The sequence below is a fragment of the Branchiostoma belcheri genome, unplaced genomic scaffold (genome assembly GCF_001625305.1).
Source record: "Branchiostoma belcheri isolate BF01 breed outbred unplaced genomic scaffold, Haploidv18h27 scaffold261, whole genome shotgun sequence".
Classification (NCBI taxonomy): domain Eukaryota; kingdom Metazoa; phylum Chordata; class Leptocardii; order Amphioxiformes; family Branchiostomatidae; genus Branchiostoma; species Branchiostoma belcheri.
Window position 1 is genome coordinate 153,130 of NW_017803867.1, and position 12,096 is coordinate 165,225.

The 12,096-nt window shown below is 39.8% G+C and overlaps 1 protein-coding gene across 1 annotated transcript in view; it reads right to left on the reverse strand.

Moving 5' to 3' along the window:
- LOC109472028 overlaps window positions 1-10,060 on the reverse strand; it is a 12,765-nt gene extending 2,705 nt beyond the window's left edge. Inside the window, exons 1-4 of the mRNA XM_019771598.1 lie at window positions 9,931-10,060; window positions 2,773-2,885; window positions 2,246-2,315; window positions 1,373-1,452 (exon numbers count right to left, since the gene is read on the reverse strand). Of these exons, the coding sequence (XP_019627157.1) occupies window positions 1,373-1,452; window positions 2,246-2,315; window positions 2,773-2,850 (228 nt within the window). The 5' untranslated portion in view covers window positions 2,851-2,885; window positions 9,931-10,060. The remainder of the gene's footprint in view (window positions 1-1,372; window positions 1,453-2,245; window positions 2,316-2,772; window positions 2,886-9,930) is intronic.
- Between the last annotated feature and the right edge of the window lie 2,036 nt (window positions 10,061-12,096).

Consider the following 12,096-nt stretch of genomic DNA (forward strand, 5'->3'; position numbering starts at 1 on the left):
GGAAAGGGAAAATTGGGTATCTCGCGTTTCCTGTTATTGGAGGGAAATTACCACCAATCACGTCTCCGCCTACGGTCAAGAGGCAATGTGATTGGCCAGTATTTACGTAGTGTTACTTAGGTTCTCGCGCTTCCTGTTATTGGAGGAAAGTTACCACTTAATCACGTCGCCGTTTCCGGTCAAGAAGCAATGTGATTGGTAGGTAATTTTACTGTGGAGAGGGCAGGGGCGCATATGCTTTCCGTTATTGGAGGAACATTTTAGCCAATCACATCGCTTACCACACTACAATTTCTGCTCCAGTATTGCTGTTTGGATAACAAATAAAAGACTTGTTGGTCGTTACTATGTGTAAACTCAAATATAGACATCTTGTTTTTTTTTGCGCTCTTGTATTAGATGTAGCGTCTCCGGAGGACGCCATGCATAAAAAGTACTTGGTGTGGCCTTACAGTTACTTTTGTGGATATATTTCATTATTTCATTATTCAATTTGAACCCGCTTTGAGGATAAACCCTCAAACCCTCAAAAACCCTAGTTCTTTTAGATCTTTTGTTATAATTATAATTTATATGTCATGTAGTTTTGTTGGGGTTATCCCCCAAGGGATCTTTGAAAACGGCGACATAGGCGACATGTACTTCCCGGTTAAATAAACAAACAAACAAACACCCGAACTTTTTTGTGACGTTAATGCCCGAACGGGATCCAAATGGACCCCATTTGGTTTCTTTCAAATTTATATTCCTTTTTGCATTCTTTCAGTGATCTTTGCACATATATTGGTTAAACATAGTAAGAGGTATATTTTGGCATAGATTAAATGTTTAAAAATTCCAGCTCATTATCATAATTTATGCAAAAATAGGATGAGGCCTGCAGGCATGAACATGGGGTTGACCTTTGACTTCATATGATTGTCAAATTGTCATACCTCTGAAAACCTGATGAACTCATTCCTGAGGTTGAGGTTACTTAGCAAACTACATAATATTAAAGCAATAATGCTTACTTGAAGACATATTGAGGACATCCGTGTGCAAATACATGGCTGGGGGTCCAAACGGACCCCAGACGGTCTTACACAAAACTTCCGTTGTTATTTTTACAAATTTGTGCCGACCTCCAAAAAAATGTAGGAGTACTTGTAGAAGAGGTTTATCAACAAAGTAACAGGAGGAATTTTTTTTCGAATGAAAAAAGTTCAAATAGCACATAAAATATACGCCTTTGGTCCAAATGGCCCCGTTCGGGTGTTTGAGGGTTAATTCATACTTAACAACCCCTGAAAACAAACTAATAGCTCTCAAGTCAAGTGCATCTCTAAACTACCCGACTGGGCATGGGTTGGAAATGTTACTGTAGGTTTACCTGGACCACCCCGATGATGAGCAGAATATGAGTGATGAGATTCACGATATAGACGATGAGCAGGACGATGTTGGTCGGTGCTAAAAAAAAAACAAGAAATAACAATCTAATGTCAGCAATGGAATAAACAAATCAGGCACACAAGGACAGGTGTGATTGGTTTGCTGCAGTTCATAGGTTTTTCGAAAGGTGGCTACGTTACATTTAAGAATGTTACCTTCATCTGCAAGAACTTTCTTGTTGATATATTCATAAATCTTAATCAAATATTTTTTGATAAGATGAAATTCTACCTGCTGATGTTTAAATTATATTTTCGAAAGGCAAGTATTCGGTTTTCAGTGAAATAAAGTTAACTCTCTATACCTGGTTTATTTCTCACATAATGCTGTTACATATTTGTAGTACATATAATAATGTAGTACATGATATTTCGGCAGCCTATCTACCCATTTTGACATCTCAAAATACGTTCAGAAGATCTTGTAATATGACATTTATTGCCCTAGTTTTCAGTTGTCACTGCATGTCAACTCCAAGGTAACGGATTATGCTAATGACACATTTTCAAAACGGGGCCAAGCCAGGCTATTTGCCTACACTAAAAAAAAAACAATCCATATCAAGGGTAAATTACACAAATAGTACTCATGGATAAAGTTTTCAACTTTGTTTCGTTAACGCAAACTGCCAGGCCAGGCCCCTGACCTAGTACATGTCATAAATTAATATGACTGGAACTACATTATTTTTGATTGAGAAAAGCTCGACTCACTGGGAGTTTTACCTTATCCATTAGGTAAAGCAGGGATTAGAAAGACTGCTCAAAAACACTCGCTACCCCATTAAATACACATTGCTCAAGTCACTTACACACGGCTCCGAATAGGGAGGTCGCGTACACGCTATAGGAGGTATAGCCGAGTCCAATCAGGGTGAGAACCTGTAAAAAAAGTTATGCCACCATGTCAACGTCAGCGAAACACCGATACCATACCCCGGTAATTATCAACTCATTCTAAATATGCATACAGATGCAACTTCAGCCACCATCACATCGGTTAAACAACCAACTGCCTTGCTATTATTGGTTGCATTTCTATTTACAGTTAGGATCAATCTTTGTATTCAAGGAGTTTTAAAATTCTTCAGAAAATAAATTGTTTTGCTTGAATCCAGTTTATTTCGTTAAATTTCAATGATGATTGTGTTTTTCTTGGGATAGGGCTTCTAATGACCACAAACTTTTTGTGTACCTTTTTGATATCCAAACAAAAGATTTCGGTAGATTATAGACCCTACCGTTATCTAGAAATGTTATCCTTAGACACGCAGACAACTGTCTTTTATTCTGGACTATCTGACTAGAGACACGTGTTGTGTTTTTATGTTTGACTTACGATCCAGGTGACTGCCACCACGATGGAGCCGGTCTTGACGTCACAACAACCGCAGCAGCTCCGCTGTAGGATGGCCATCCTTGACTTGCGTCTCCTGGCGATTGTAAAACAAACTGCAGGACCCACGTGGTGGTACGAAATACTAAAAACTACGGTAAACATTCTGGCATTAATAAACTTTGCGAATGGGGGTCAGGACGAAAAAAAACAGCCATATATAAAAATGTAACGATCATCCCACATACAACCTCTGCTTGGAGAGTAGCGAATTACTACTAGAGGAATACTAGAGTAAAACAACCCAAGGAAATAAAAGAAATCGGAGTCTTCACGTATGCAGAAACTACACTACGGCATCCAGCGGAACGCATGAGAACTGCATGAGATCACAGAAAATTCGTCAAAACATTGATGTTATTCATGATCTTTGTACACTCCGTTCCAAGCGTGCGCTAAGAAGCTGTATGTATGGATCGCGGGCGTATAATAATGTCACCTCAAGTTGTGGAAAATGTTAACTTTCCAAAATGCAAAGCCCTGGATCTTGTTTTTGTTTTGTGCCTTGTTGTGTCACGCTCGTTCCCAGCGCCCGTGGAGAAGCCATAGGTTATAGATCGTGGCTTAGCCCAGGCTATGGAAAATAAACTTTCTTTAATGCAAATCTGTCGTTTTTGTTTTCTTTGCGCTCTCTAAAGGGTTATGATAACCTACTCTACTCTGGCGGTATTGTCGTGCGCGCTCACTATACTAGTACGTAACGTTACACGGCGGCGATCCAGTGGCGGCGATCTGAATACACTGCATTATTTCTACTATCGGGACCTAAAACAAGACGCAAGATTCCTATTTTGGGGTATAAAATGCTGTCACAATGGTAATATACCATATGAAACGGACTTTTACAAAGTATCTCATTTGGTGACGCTATGAGGGTGCACCGTTACCCCTCTACATTTGCGCAGAGTGGAGTTAGTCGCGGAAGGAACTTAGCCACGCAGGAAGTTTTGACATTCTCCACGAAAAATAGCAGCAATCCCGTACCCAGGTCTGTTTGCGAAGGTCGTTCCCTGATTCGTCAGAGCAATCTAACCCCGCCCCGTCTACTCTCATTCCCAGGATATGCAGTGTAACTCAAGTAGCCCTCATGCGATCTATCTATGTATTGCATGTAACACTCTGCGATCTAGCTACAATGGGTGGGGTAAGCTGACGATCTTATTTTTGTGGGTGTGTGGGAAGATTTACCGTAAGATAAGAAAAACATTTGATTATATGGTAGCCAACCTTGGTTGGCAGGTGTTTGGGGGAAGGTTCTGTATGTGTGACAGTGGCTTTACGGCCTTTACAAGTTGAATCTTGGTTTCCTGTCTAACATTGGTAAGGTCACACCGACTTGATGACTGGATGACGTCCTCCGCGGCTCTTGCCAGGCTCTGGGCCTGGGTACTCCATGATAGTTAGCGATACGGAGCCGGCCCGGGGGGAATAGTAACTCTGGACAATAGATTGCGCCTAGATTACCGAAGATCTACATTTCTATTTTTGGCCAGATTTTTATTCGCCCGCGTGCACTAGTTTGGAGGTCTTCAGAGTATTTCATCCATAAACTTAAGTCAGTGTGGCCTAACGGGCATTCTGGCACGTACACAGTACTGTTTTTGGTCATACAACACTTTGACATTTTGTTACACAGGTGTTCAAGGTCGGGCCCGTGGAACTCGCATTGTAGTATATTGTTGACACATTATGGCTTACATTAAGACGCAGTTGTAATGTCTAAGGACGCACAATAATGACTTGTTTGTCTGACTGCCATTCCTTCGTGAAGGCTTGTCAGTGTGAGATTGGCTGAAGGTTTAGCTCTTAAATGTGCACGAGTGTGTCTGTGTGTGTGTTTTTGAGTGTATTGTACATGTGTGTGCGTGTGTTATTTGTGTATGTCACTCTGTGTTGACAGTGCAAGGACACCCCCTAGTAGAATACGACAGTCCAGTGACCTACAGAGGTCACCTGGGAGAACCGGTTTAAACTGGATGAGTCTACCACATGTTCAGTGGAATATACACAGCACCACAAACACTACTCGTCTCTCTCTTCATTCCCTATAAAACCCTAGGGTGGGGGACAGGGCAAGGAATGGCTCGTTACACTGTGCTTGTGTATTTGTGCGTATCCTGTTCGTATTAGATATGTTTTGTGTGTGTGTTTGAGTGTGTGTGAGTTTTGGGTGTGTGTGTGTGTGTGTGTGTGTGTGTGTGTGCGCGTGCGTGCGTGCGTGCGTGCGTGTGTGTGCGTGCGTGCGTGTGTGTGTGTGTGTATGTGTGTGTGTGTGTGTGTGCGTGTGCGAGATAAAGAGAGAAATAAGGCTGTGTTCTATTGTTTTAATTATCCACTTATTTTCCTCTCCTCTCTTGTCTTTGTGGCTCCTCCCTAAATAAACACTTAACATTGACATAAAATCCGCTACGAAAAGACTTGACAATGTATTGACATAAACGCCAGGTACTGTTTGTCAAAACGCAAGGTCAGCGTAAGGTCATCATCATGGCCCATTAACAAAATACATTCACTTAGTGCTGGTTCTATGACAACCAGTCTGTCCGTCCAAGGACGGAAATATGAGGGTCTGCAGGGGGGGGGGGTAGTGATTACGAATCACGCAAAATTTTCGCCGCCTATTGCGAATTACGTTAAAGTCACAGAGCTTATTACGACTTGACGATTTGCGGCTAATGTCCGATTACGAATTACGTTGATTTTTGCGGAGGCTGCCTACGGATTACGAAGTCTAAAACGGCCTGATTACGCCTTACGAAAAAGTGCTTGCAGACCCTCAAATATTCCTGTGGGGCCAAAAAAAAATCTAAATTCATGATATCAAAAGAAATCTGGGTAAGATTAAATGGGTGGATAGAAATGTTTCTCCAAGCGTCGCTAAATTGTGCCTCAATAACTTCATAGAGCCTCAGAAAGTTCCTAGGGAATCAGTTGGATCTGACTGTCGAGTAGAGGACTTGGCACAAAATGTCACACTGCGATCTGACAATGACTGTAAACACAGATGCCATAAATGTTATTATTGATTACATTCCTGTTTGTTTTAAGCTCTTTTAGTTTCAATTTCTTTGTTAAATATGCATTATGTTGATTATATTATATTGACCTAATACTTAATGAAATGTTAAAATGTACAACCCACGTCCTCACTAAACCCTTATCAAAACTCTTCAACCTATTCATCTCTTCCGGCTATTTCCCCCAGCAATGGTGCACAAGTCACATAGTAGCTATTCACAAGGGCGGTGCCAAAGACGACCCAAACAATTACAGGGGGATTTCTGTCACAAGCTGCCTGGCCAAACTGTTTACAACAATCCTGAACACCCGCCTCATCAACTTCTTAGACGAGCATGCACTTATCTCTCCGAACCAAGCAGGCTTTAGGAAAAACTTTGGGACTAATGATAATCTCTTCGTTATCGATTCTCTAATTTCTAAGTATACTAATAATAACAAACGTCTTTATGCCTGTTTCGTCGACTTTAAAAAAAGCCTTCGATTGTGTATGGCGCGAAGGTCTGCGATACAAACTACTCACCTCGGGAGTAGGCGGCAAATTTTACAGTCTTATAAAATCAATGCATTCTAACCCGCAAACATGCATCAAAACCTCCTCTGGTCTAACACCACCCTTCGTCACGGACAAAGGTGTGAGGCAGGGCTGTAACCTCAGCCCGACCCTATTCAACCTGTTCATAAATGATTTAGTCAAGATGTTAGATAGTCCAGAATGCGTTCCACCCTCCCTACATAATTTATTCATTTCCTGCTTGCTCTATGCAGATGATGTCGTAATTTTCTCGGAAACCGAGAAAGGACTCCAATGTGCTCTTGACAAACTAAACACTTTCTGTACAAAATGGAAACTCCAAGTTAACCTGAAAAAGACCAAAATTGTAATTTTTAACAAAACTGGGCGCATATACAGAAATACAAAATTCCTGCTCGGTTCAGAAAAGATAGAAATTACTACGTCATACTGCTATCTAGGTCTGTTGTTGTCCTCATCCGGCAGTTTCTCACTAGCTAAGAAACAACTTGCTTTAAAAGCTCGCAAAGCTGTTTTTAGCATCAAATCTCTTATCCGCTCTCAAATCTCATTAAAAGCTTTACTAAGGATTTTCGACGTTTGCATCAAATCTATAATGTTATATGGTTGTGAAATCTGGGGAAAAGATTTTTCAAATGACAACTGTCCTATTGAAACTGTCCATAATCGCTTCTGTAAAAACATTCTTGGGGTACACAGAAACGCTAGCAACGGAGCATGCAAAGCAGAGCTCGGTAGACTGTCACTAGACACAGACGTATCTGTACGCCTAGTCAAGTATTGGTTAAGACTGAGGCAACTAGACGCTAATACACATCCCCTACAAGTCGACGCTTTACTATCTCAAAAACATATGTTAATGCTTGGTCACAAGAAAAATGTGCTACACCATGTGAAAGAAATACTTGACCGCAGTGGTTTCTCATATATCTGGCATAACGACAACGTCGATCTCGATAAGCAACACATATGTACATTACTTAGAAGTAGACTCTCTGACATGTATATCCAAACCTTTCTTTACAATCTCTCTGTTGATGTCGGTAAGCTAAGATTTTATAGACATCTGAAACCTGTATACACAATGGAACGTTATCTTCACATCAAAGACTTCGATGTTAGATCAGCCATATGTAAGCTTAGAGTTAGCGCTCATACATTAGAAATAGAAAAGGGTAGATACAAACAATTACCTGTTAACGACAGAATATGTAAATATTGTACAGGAAACGCAGTGGAGGATGAAATGCACTTTATTTGTCATTGCTCTCATTATAGCACCGAAAGAGATCAGTTATTTGAAATGGTCACCAAAATGTTCTCCAGCTTTATTCACCTTCCCAGCCTACAAAAAACTGCATTCCTATTAACACCTCCCAATTTATATATCTCGCAAAACGTCGGCCATTTCATACCCCACTGCAAACGGAAAAGAAATCAAACCCAACAATAACTACAAATGTATATATAAAGTAGCATTAGCATCACTTTTTATCATTCTACTGTTTACTGTTGTTATCATGTTCTTGCAATTAGCCCTCGGGCATGAATTTGCAATAAACTTTCATTATCATATGTTTCTCTTTATATCATTATTCCATCTATATGAAGTTACCTTAAGAGTTGTTAAAATTCATATGTTATTTTTCATTTTCCTCCTGTGTTAGTATAGCTTTAGTGGGCTGGCATTATTTTGTCTGTTTCTTTTGTTTGTTTATTCTGTTGTACCTTTGTATTTGGATCCGTGGTATATGTGTTATCTTTTGTCTTATTGTTGGTTAATTTGTTATTTTGTAAATAAACTATAAAAATTATAAAAAAAACACAGGTGCCGTGTTATGTATTGTATAGTAGAGGCAATTTCTAGTCGTCGTAACAAGTTAACAGCCGTGGGAAGCAGAAGAATATCTAGTAGCGTCACAACATTACACAAAGCAAGACAACACGGAATAGCCCTACTGGTCGAAACTCAATAATTACCTCCATGAAAAATGGAGGTATTGTTTTTGGCGTGTCTGTTTGTCTCTGTGTGTGTGTATGTGTGTGTCTGTGTGTGTTTCCGCAACATTGTAGTCAGCATAACTTCAGAACGCCTTTATGGATTGTGATGATATTTGGTATGATGGTAAGTCTTGGAAAGACAAAGGTCAAGGTCAAGTATGGGCCTCCTGGTGGATGACCTTGGTACTGCAGCAGAACTTCCGGTTTTTGTATCTTTTGTCCTGAACAAGCTATGGTCTTGACTTTTTGGTGACAGATAGCTAATCCTGTCAGAAATAAGTGGCGTAAGTTTGGTCCCGCTAGAAGCTTGTTCTGGAACTGCAGGTTAGTTTCTGGTAAAAACTTTAAAAGCCAATAAGTCCAGATTGGAACAACGTATTCTCATCATTTTTGATATGTGAGACCTGAGAGACAGTTGAACATGATTAAATGCAAATTATGCAAATGGAGATTAATTTGCATAATTAATGAGGACATTTATTAATTACAGTGTTTCATATAATGGTACTGTTATACATGTAATCTATTTAATCATTGGCAGGCGGAACGTCAACAGATACCAATTATGCAATTGATGATCTAATTTGCATGAATAATGTGAAAATTCTGTGAATCCTTATTGGTGAATGATGGGAATTTTATACCTCGTAACATGTGTAAGTTACTTATATGCATATATTATGTTAATGTAGAGGTTATTCGCATAATTAATGAGGACAAAGCAAGCCCATATTTCATGGAGGTATGAGATCTCGGAACTCTTGTTTTCAGTCTGCACCGCGCCAATCGCGATAATCCAACCCAAATTCCCACCATACAAGGCCCTAACAAGGTTCCACAAAGGCTGTTTTTTTTATTCCCAAACATCTAGTCACAAGACGTGGTGACGACACACTCAACTTTTTTCAACTTATGTTAATGCTGTGTTGGTGTCGGCATTAATATAAGTTGAAAAAACTTGAGTGTGTCGTCACAACGTCTTGTGATTAGATGTTTCGGAATTAAAAAAAGGCTGTTACAGATACTCCTACTTCCCTTGGACTGTCTGGGATTGGAAGTGCGCTTCCTTGGGGTGTAACAGAAATCATAGAGCCTGACAACTTTAAGGAAACCGTACTCCTGCATGCACCCAAGGGTAAGAATAAGAACGCAGCGCACTCACTATACTGAGTGCCTTACCCAAACAGAGGGGTGCTGCACAGTATCGTCTCAAGAAACAAGAAAATGTCAACACATTTTTAAGATAGAACCAACCGCCTACAAGGATCTAAGCAGATCGCCCTTTCCGTAACAAGAGCGCTAGATTTAGCAGAATACATATTAAATGATTTTTCCAAAATGCATTAAGTTTGCGTTCGTACGACATTCATTGGTTCACGTCTCACTAGATATCTATATTCTTAATTCGTCAACCACAAGCTAGTGCCTGCAAAGATTATGTGCTTACGCCAAACAATATTCTAGCTGAAAAATACACAGATATAAAGCAAACTCATGTGAAACGTGTATGTACATGTATATTGTCTGTTCCAAAAAAGAGTACCCACCTGTTAACAGATCGGCTATGTCGAGTGTGATAGTTTGACAGGCTTGGCGACTTGAATCACTGCCAAAGACTTTTCTTTCGGACGTTTTACTTGGTGAAACGCACGTACACCAACATTCCTCACGGCCCCCTCCCTACACGAAGAATAGCACAGGGCGATGCCAATTTAAAGTCAACAGGGGGTGGCCAGGGACAGTGAATCATGTAAATATTTGCTATCTGGGTGGGGTATATACACATACGTACGGAATATATTTACCTTCGCCAGGAGGTTATGTTACAGGTACAGATTTTATTACGTCGTGTGGCATTTTACGGCCCTTTCTTGGCAAATGTGCAAATGTTGCACATTGTTTGTGCACATTGGCGGAACAAATCCGTAGTGTGTTTTTGGCACGTAAGGTAGAGTAGCTGAACAGGCTGGGTGGGCGTCACTTCAATGTCAATGAAAGGTGGTACTATAACGTTACCACAATAACGTTACAAAAAATTCATTCCAAAAAATTATTCTCTATTTGTTGTCACATTCAACCCATAGTTATTTAATCAATCTTGAGCATAAAATGACCCAACACCTCAAACACACTGAAAAACAAACTGTTTAACGTCACCGATGCCTTCATGTCCTATGCAAATGAGGTTAGACCCCCTGTTTTCGCGTTGCATTCTGTTATTTTTCCTTAGCTTGTTTTAAGGAGCAGTAGTCTAGGCATAATCAGCTCACATTCAAAACTTTCAACAAGCAGCAAGTACAGACTACCAAAATGTGGCTTTTCTTCACAGTGACAAACTCGGGACGAACCATATTGATAAAACCAGTCCATATATGATTCATAGTCCCATGATAATTACACGATGTCAATGTTCAGTGAAAGTGAATTTTAACTTAGAGGCTTTCTTGGTGTATGGTGAAGTAAGCTTTAAGGCAACGGCCAAATATTTTATCTTCTTCCACTCCAACATTACTAGTATGTAGTAGAAGTGCTCACAAGAGTTTGTACATTTTATGTGAATTTCATGACATTCGGTTGATAAGGCCATGTTGATTTGATTATATGGATGACATCCTTCGGGAGCCTCAAAACTGATGCGCGCGTGCGAATAAAAAAAGGTTTTGCAAAAAAAAAGTTCTTTTCATTATGAAATCTACGTGGTCATGAGGGTTGAGCAAATGGCACAGAATATGGTTTGGCAAATAATGTAGTCTTCAAGTTCATTTCTTTACAATTTCCTCTTTTTTCGTTTGATTTTGGCATTCTACGACATTGGTATAGTTTTTATTAATTTTTTTTGTAACTTATGGTATATTTTTGCTCATTTTGCAACTGTTTTGTACGATTAAAGTATGGTTAAAAACGTTTTTTTGGAAACGGCCGAACATTCATGCGCGCGCGGATGTCATCCATATAATCAAATCAACATGGCCTAACTGCAAAACCTATAGCGTTGAGAATAGACGGGCGACCTCGCCCTTCCAGCGTGGTATGTACGTTGTCGGCACTATAAGAAAATGGTGTGTGAAAATATTCACTGTAAAAGGTTGTATAAAAATGAAGGCCAATGACCGGCAATGGGGCTTCCTATTGAAATGCATGATAAACATGTAAGAAAGAGGGTGTCAAAAGTCACTTACCTAAGTTTTAGTCCATGAAAAACTCACATTGGCTGGGGTGTCTGACCTCTAAGGTGTCAATCTAGAGCAAAATTTCCACAATCTCTACGGTGGAACACGTCCGTACTCAAACCAAAACAAACAGCATGACCTCTGACCCCTCTTAAACACATCCAAACCACACCAAAACACAACATTTCTACAGCCCATGGACACCACAAAAATGGTTAAAAGTCAGATTTTTCAACACAATCAAAAAGGAAAAACCCTTACTGTAACATCCAGCTCCAAAATACGAACACATTCCAGTAAAATAACACTTTTATAGCTACATTTGCCAGCAGTGGCTTCTACGCCTGTGCATTTACCGGACTTTACTTTGCCCTGAATTTAAAGTAAATGACAAAAAATGACATCTGCAGAACAAAGGCTCACTACAATAATACGTCTGATTCGATAGTGCGTATTGTAATGGCGTTTGATTATCGTGTAGTAATCATCACTTTCTTTGTTTCTTTCTTTATATTTTTTTTTCGGTCAACACATTGTATATAC